The 8,402-nt window shown below is 41.8% G+C and overlaps 1 protein-coding gene across 3 annotated transcripts in view; it reads left to right on the top strand.

Annotated features, from left to right (window-relative positions):
- Dop1R2 (dopamine receptor 2) overlaps positions 1-8,267 on the top strand; it is a 60,842-nt gene extending 52,575 nt beyond the window's left edge. For 2 of the 3 annotated variants that reach the window (XM_018034123.2, XM_026818358.1), the window contains exon 5: positions 5,939-8,267. In XM_018034123.2, the coding sequence (XP_017889612.1) occupies positions 5,939-6,049 (111 nt within the window). In that variant the 3' untranslated portion in view covers positions 6,050-8,267. The remainder of the gene's footprint in view (positions 1-5,938) is intronic. The other variant, XR_001916893.2, reaches the window with a different exon arrangement.
- Positions 8,268-8,402: the final 135 nt, after the last annotated feature.

Below are 8,402 nucleotides of genomic sequence, written 5' to 3'. Positions count from 1 at the left end.
ATAGTCTTAAACATTTGTCTCTTATTAAACAGAATAACTTTTCATTATTATTACGTATATCTCCCAATATGTTCAGTAACACAATTTGTATTTCTGTAAGAAATATGTCGGAGTATAATGTTGTAATCAATCCAGCATAAACCTTATATTCCTTATATGAATCGAATACAACAATTAATCTCTTCATGCGTATATCATGGTCTTCAACTTATGTCCGCTACTGTATGTAATTGTGAAACTATGCAAATCGATCATAAAACAGATCATTTCACTTTTTGAATTAATATCATGATCATTATTAGTAAATTACATCTATCGTACATTGTTAAATGTTTTTATTCGAAGTTGCTGTTTTCTAGAAGAAATCGGTTACTTCCGTGCCGAGCTACGCGTGTTTCGAAGCAACTGCACTCTTCCGATTGTGCTTAACCCCGAGCACAAAAGGATCAGGGAAAAGTCTTACCCTTTCCCTTGGAGATTTGCCATTCGAAAAGTTTTCCCTCGGATAAGAGAGTACAAGTTCTTGTTTGAGAAGATATCGCGTGGAAAACTCGTAAGCATCGATGAGGAACGCGAGAACGGCGTGCAACTCTCATAAAAAATATTCGCAGCCGATGCTTATTATCAAATGTGAAATATACATATACATATATAAATCTCCGGTCCGATTATATCTTTTGCTATACGTCCCAAAACTTATGAATGGTGTAGATAAATCTCTGATAAACAAAAGGCGAAGCGAATAATCGATAAATTATAATTAATGCTGGCCTTGGCGACGCATGACGCTTCACATTTAATTTATCAACCAATTTAGTGAACGTGTTTTACGGCTCGACAGTGTCGACGCGCGCAACAATCCGAAATCAATCACCTAATTCGGTGGAGTCTCGCGATCGGCGTTCATTTATCAGCGCGGTTAGCTAAATTAAACAACCTGCGATGTAATGCGATCGATCCACTGATCCTCTATGGAAGACTGAATAATGGCTGTGCACTAATGATAATGAACCCAATTGTAAAAACGTCAACTCGATACAACGGCATTGAATTTTTTTTATCGTAAACCCTTTCAGTTTACAAAGAAGTTAAGACGAAAGAAGTATTTTTGATTCATTCTCCATCTGTTCTAAGGATACAAACCTCTGAAGTTTAGGAGTAGTGTTTGCTATTACTGACACAGTGACCTACTTACGCGTATCAACTAGACGTCTAGACCGGTCGGTGAATATTAGGGCAGATCCGTGAATCGGTCAACGTGCGAGGAGAATAATAATAGAGATCAGCGATCGAATTCAAGCTTCTTCCACGCTGAATAGAAAAATGCGACACCTGCTCAATTAACGCGTAATCGTATCGCAGAGAAGAAATCATGCTGTACAACACAAATCGGTGAATTTCCCGGATAAATATCCTGCTTTATAAATAAAAATTCTGCGCGCTAGCGTATTCAAAACTTTCATTCAGAGCCAAACGAGAAATATAAACAAGCAAACAAACAAACATGGGATATAAATGAACTAGCGTGGCAAATCCCGAAGTGCATACACGATCGAGTGCAACCGTGCATGTGGCGGCGAATGTCACGCGAAACGCGTTAAAAGATCATTTTTGGGAACATTTTTCAAGTCGACGTTACACGGGGTTCAAAATGAAACTAGGCAGCTGCGAAGCTGTACTCATCTATCCGCTCGCGTTAACTCCGGAAGGGAGATCACGGTTCCTATCTACGATTCATTTCCATTTTTATTCCTCGAACGAACGACGCCCTACGCGAACTTCGCCCTTATCTTATTTCGTTAAACGTAAAACGCCGTCTTGCATACGAGACAACTTCCACTGTAAAACGTCGTTGGGACGAGCTGCGTGTCTGGGAATTCGCAGCTGCACGTTGACTCGGTTAACTAATCGAAATAAAAACTTAGCATCGAACTCCAGGACTAAACTACATTTATAGGAATCGCTTAAACTACTCTAGACGAAGTTGAACGAGGTACTGTTACAGTATCTAGTTCTGCGAAACAAGGAATCGGTTAGCCGACTGGTGTTTAACCGCGGGCAGATGGAATAATGCGATTGCCAACGAAATTTTACAACTTGTCAGGCAAACGTGACACGGATGTGCCATTTCTCACGGATGGCAGCGTGAACCATGCGAGAGGGATGGACAACGATAGAGGCATGGGCTGCAAATGTCGTCATGGAAGTCCCGAAAAACAAGGGGACATGAATTACGAGCACGTCCGTCGCCGGAAGAGATATAAATGTCGGAAACGGACGAACTTCCCTGTTCCCCTCCCACTCGATTTCTTCAAATAACGATCCGCAAAAAAGACATAAATCGCTTCAATCGCCGAGTTCATCTCGCGATCTTCATGGTACATCAATTATTCTACTAAACGTAACACCGATTATTAAATGAAGCATTATAAAAAATGTAATACTAATTTATATACGAATTATGGCATCGAACATTGCATCGAACAACAATTATTATGTGAAATATATATTTATTCTCAAACACGACGATGTACCATGCAAATGTTGAAAAGGCGAATGGAAAGGAAGTGTCTTGGGATTACGCCGTAAACTTTGCGCGATGGTTTAGGTGAAAAAGATAGGAAGAAGGATGACTCGATTCAATAGCCGAAAGGAGGTCTATCAAGTTCAGCGTTCGTTCAATGGCACGTATTTCTAAAAAGATTCCTGGGATATAAATCGTTCAGGTGTGCATCCGGCTTAGTAGGTATCGCATCGATTCCACGTATATCATCGAGTAAAACGCGACTACGAAAAATGTTTGAAATTATTCTAGCGAACGAGGAAGGGTGGACGCTCAGAAACCAGCTACCACTCGAGCGTGTAGTTAGCGTATCGTGAAAATTTCCGATCTCGCTCGTTTTTTCTTCGAATTTCGCGAACCTCGAACGTCCTGTCCAGAGATCATTTCCCTGAGTGACTAATTAAAACAGAAGTTTCCCCGTTTTAATTACCCTCCCAGATTACCCGCGACGTGCTCATACACTTTTTTTTTATTTTCAAAATTACCGAACTCTGCCGAGCACAACTTTTCTTCTCCTCCGCTACCAAAAATCCCGACTACCACTCGAAACGCGTTAATTAACTAATTTCCTCGAGGAGTCCCGGGACAAAGATACGAGAGCAGACATAGAACCCGGAGTACTAGATCGCGAGGAGACGTGCTTTTAATCGAACCGTATTGTCCGGCAACGAACGCGGGACCAACGCCGGGACGACAACTCGTTCGCTGGAAATTCAATACTGCATTGTAACCGCGAAAATGGTTGGTCGAGGGGATGGGCGATGCTCGTGACGTCGGTATTTCGTACGATTTAACACCTATGGGCCAGATTTTCGATTGTCTCCGCCTCGCTCACTGCCATAAATTCAATCACGATACATTCGTGTTTTCTGCAACGGGAAACGGAAAGAGTCGCGTTCCCTCTTCCAGTCGGAATGGATATTTCCCTTTTTTTTTTTGCGAAGGTACCGATCTTTGAGGGAAGCTGATTCTTCGAAGCGAGTTAATCAACTAATTGCTGTCCAATACCTCTTAGCCCAAGTTCAATATCACTGATCGATGCGACACCAATACCAGCGCCACACTAGTATTCGATAACACGGTGCAAGTTTTCTAAAGAAACACGGAAAGACAATCGAGCGACAGATGTAATCGGATCAGACTGTTCAGTTGACCCGGATACTTTTAGTTTCCGGTAATCCGCCAGAGGATGAGCGGGCGGTGCTATAAAAGCCAGGAAAGAAACGGGGAATCCGATCCGGTCAGGCCTCCGGGGAATTCGGTGCTTGATAGGATAAACGAGGAAAGTTCCGCGTTGACACGCTAGCCACCTCCGAGATCAAACGAACGAAACAACACTGCGGAGGCGAATTTTGTACCGAGCCGAGGCACCAGCTGTTTCCTCCATCCGCGACTGTCAACAAGAGTCCATCCACTGATTGGAGAAACTATTCCAATTTGTTTCGATCCCATCCCTTTGATTAACAAATTAAATACGACACGATAGAACTTAAACAATTCTGCAACCTCGATCCTATCACCGTCACATATCATTAACGTATAATATTTTTCTGATCGTTTTTCCCAAATAGGATAATTCGTATAATGATTGATACTCTGAAACGATTATTACGTCAATTATTGCATCAATCATTATATGAAATATTGTATTAATCTTGATTATAATATTTATGACCGACAGCAGTGTACGACATAAATGGATGAAATTGCAAATGATTGTAACGTAGGAAATATTTAATAAGATTCTCGATCGACTGGAAGCGAATTTTACGAGCGATAAAATCGTGAGAGAGACATCGAGCCGAATAGGAAATCGAAATTGCGGGGGAGAAAATAGCGTAAAAGCTGACTGCGCTCGGTCGAACATCGACAACTAATTCACTTAAAGACACCGCTATCGGTACAATATCCCAGCGGGCGAATTCCCAGCATGATGTTTCATCCGCGAAATCGGCCCGTCAGTCGATACAGTATTTGCGGTGACAATTTTTCCACCCACCGCCCCGATACAAGAGTTATTTGGTTTACGGCCATCGGAAATCGTTTTGTTCATCAGGACTCCGTTCATAAGTCTTAAAACGCTATAAAAAAATCTGGCTGTTCATAGTCGAACACTATCTCGTCGATCGTGTATCGAATCGTACAAATAATTCTCTGACTATTCACGAAGATATGAACTTTTCTGCGTTCGTACTATTAGAACATCTGAATCGACGAACCGGAAACATTTTCCCTTTGACCTTTAAACGAGAAACGGGGCTGCGATAAATTGACGGAGTCCAACCTTCGGCAAGATTAAAGCGAGATTGAAACCCCTGGTTCACAGAGGTCTCGCGAAAATCACAATCGTTTTGGTAAGAAGATTCTTGAGACTCAACGATGACGTCCCGCAATTGGCCGCGTTCCAGGGGAAAAGTGAAAAGAGATCCAGCCAAGCTCGATCGATCGAATACGCAAATGTTGGAAGAAAAGGTTTGGAAGCGTCGGATAAGGTTACGCCTTCGTTTCCGAGCTCGACGAGAATTTCATCTGGGATCACTGGCGCAGCTATAATTCCATCCAAGCTGGAAATTATTGAAATATGTAAAAATTCAGTAAAATCTTGCTCTCATCTCGTAAGAAATAACTCAATACTGGAGTTGGACTCTTGGAGCTGGACTCTCCCAAGAAAAAATCGTATCGTATGCCAATGCTTGGGATCTTCCCATCTTCCTGAATAGAAACGAACGTCGTTCTAATTCTAAAACAGAAGGTCATCTACGATAGCGAGCATAAAATGCGATGAAGAGATAGAGAGACTGTTGGCGATAAAACAAACACGACGGATTACGGAAAAGCAGGCGATGCGGGTACAGAAGCATCGATAGTGACGCGAGATGAAAGATAATTCACGGTAATGCACGAGAAGCATTAGCTGGCACGCCCATCGTTCGACTTCATTTTTCATTTCCTTCATATTTCGTCTCTTCCCGACACGTTAGAAAAAACGGAATAACCGATCAGTTTCTCCTTCCCGGGAATGTACCGTAGAACGCGCTCACCAAAGTATTCAAGATACCCCGAAAATCTGACCCACATATTTTCCAACGATATGCCAGCTGATTTACAAATTCCCCGTCCCACGAACTGTACAAACCTTATGACAACTACTCTCAGATCCTACATCGAGATACTTTACAATCTCGATTATTAAGATCGAGCTTTAAAAGAGAACCCGATATTTTTCAGGCTTTAGGGCACACAGGCACCTTTTCTAACTCAACGATTGGATAAACTCGGTCACTACCTCTCAATTGTACATACGCGCACCGAGCACAGGGTTGACGGATCTTTTGTCTGAAACATTTTTTAAGAATTTCATCGTTCTGATTGCAGTATGTTTCCGGGACGAGTACAAGCGGCGAGGCGAGCCGCGTCAGTTACAGTAGCGTGAGCCAAAGCAGCGACGGAGGAGTCGGAACCATTTTGCCAAGCGGCGGGATTTGACGTCACACGGGGGCCCGGTCTGGGCCTCGTCGGGAACGTGCAATTCGTTTCCGAGATACGTGATTGTAGTTTTTCACATGCGAGGATTCGACGTGGAAATTTTGATATTGAAACGAGGAACCGCGTTGAAAAAACTAGTCATTGACACTTGAACACCCGGCTTAATTAATTAATTTATTAAACGTAAATGCAACGCTGGATATTTAAGTGTTAATAAACGATCCTCTCGGCTAATAAAAGAAAGAAGACTGTCTTTCACTTTCGAAGGAAAATAGAGTTGGTTAAGGGAAGCCAGGAAATTGAACGGGCCCCATGGTGACGAGACGAATCGAGGGTTCGTGAAACGAAACGCGACGTGTTTTCCCTTCGAGTTTTACCGGCGGCGAAAAGTGGACCACGAAGAAGAAGCGTCACGCGCGACCCGGGACGCCAGAACAATTTGCGCCCTTGTACATAAAAGAGTAACAGTAGTTTCGCGTTTTGTACCATCGCCGAAGGAATCGAGTTTGCGAGCAAAGACAGCGCCGTAAATCGAGCCAGACAGGCTCATTTCCCTTTTTACGTTCGGATACTTCGATAGCCTTTTAGCGAATCACACGGAATCATAAATACAGCTGCGATCGGTACTGCGACAAGATTTCCATCATTTAACCCGTAACCGGCTTTGTAGGAGATACATATGTATTTAATTCATTGTGTAAAATATAAATATAGAATCCTCGTTGATCAGAGGAGTAAAAGTTAATTTATGCGAAATCTCATTAAATATATAAAAGCATCCAATGCTGATTTAGGTTTGAAAATTACCAACTCTCATAACGTATAATTATTTTGGAAGAGAGAGAGAAAAAGTTTGACGACGCTGGCTGCGGGTTAAACGCATTAAAAATGAATATTGTTTCGTTTCGATACGGTTGATCATTGCCCATTTCTGGGAACCGTGAATAGGACTTCACGAAATATAGCCTTACGTTGAACGTATGAATAAAAGACTGATCGAACATTTACGCAGTATTGTAATAACCACATAAGCACGTCTCGTGCTGATTAATTAGTAGATCACGGATGCTTAAGAAGAAGTGAAACGAATCTTAATTTCAACATCCGCAATCTATTAATAATACGAATTATGCACGAAGATGGTTGAAAATGATTACTCACGTTCAGCAGGTTTCCTGTAGACAGTGATCCCTCGTGTCGATACATTTCCGAATGGTAGGAATGAAGCCAGAGAGCACATAACGAAGAACGTGTGGACCTAGCGATGAACGAAGCAAAAGAGTGAGAAGAGGAAGACGAAACACTTGTCGCGAGAAAATTGACACCGTGTCCTAGAAAAGATTACGCACCCCGAGCGCGAACGAAACAAGACTGGGTTGACTTTGACCTAGCGACGCCGATCGCCAGGTGGTTCCTCGAACTTTGTTTACATCAGCGCGAAACGAATAACAAGGCCGATGTATCTTAACCGAATAAGCAAACCAATTGTGTATAGCCTGATTAATGTTCAATAGCATGATTTCGACATACACCGTGGCGTTGATCGCCGATCGTGTGAACAAATTGTACGTTGTATGTATTGTATCTACGTACCCGTTGAATTCAGTTTGTGAGTTAATTCGGTCGAACTGATGCTCTACGTGTTGTTTAATTAATTAAATATTACGCGATCGTTTTCTCTATTCACGGAACGTGTCTGGACGTTATACGATTATCATGTAATGGACAATCTTTATTCGATAGACGGATACATGCATATGTACGTACCACCTCGTCCACTCTCGATAGCGGATATTTTTGCAAAAGACGACTACTTATTTTACCACGATTATCTTCGACCGTTAGAGAGTTCATCGTTGTACATAATACATCACCGTGTAATTGTAAATATTAGAACAATCGAGTTATGTATGTAAAACGTATACGTAATGTATGAGAAATTGTAACAAAGCGTGTGTATCAGTATGAATATATGCAAACGTTTCTTCGGACAAAAGTACACGGCATTAATTTAATCCTATCTTCGCTGAACAACAAACGGTTAACGAGATATTTGCTGTTCAGGGAAAATCACGACATATTCGCTTGTTACGATTAATAATTATTTGCATGTAAGACTAAAACCTGGCTAGCTACTAACCATGTATCGCAGAAAATGGAAGAACCATTGATGTGGAAATAAATGAATGACTTTCCTCGGAGTTCGAATCAACGAAGACTAGTCTGGTCGCTTCATCCAGAGAGAATTCATACTGTTTTCACTCAGCAATTCGTTCATTCTGCTTATGCAAACTCTTAACGCAGTAAAGCACCAACTTTTTCATTAAACCACGTATTTCTAATTAACAGACTT

This window comes from Ceratina calcarata, unplaced genomic scaffold (genome assembly GCF_001652005.2).
Source record: "Ceratina calcarata isolate Rehan_Ccalc_2016 unplaced genomic scaffold, ASM165200v1 scaffold78.2, whole genome shotgun sequence".
Lineage (NCBI taxonomy): Eukaryota > Metazoa > Arthropoda > Insecta > Hymenoptera > Apidae > Ceratina > Ceratina calcarata.
The sequence above is the reverse complement of the archived record's forward strand: the minus strand, read 5'-3'. Positions and strand labels throughout refer to the sequence as shown.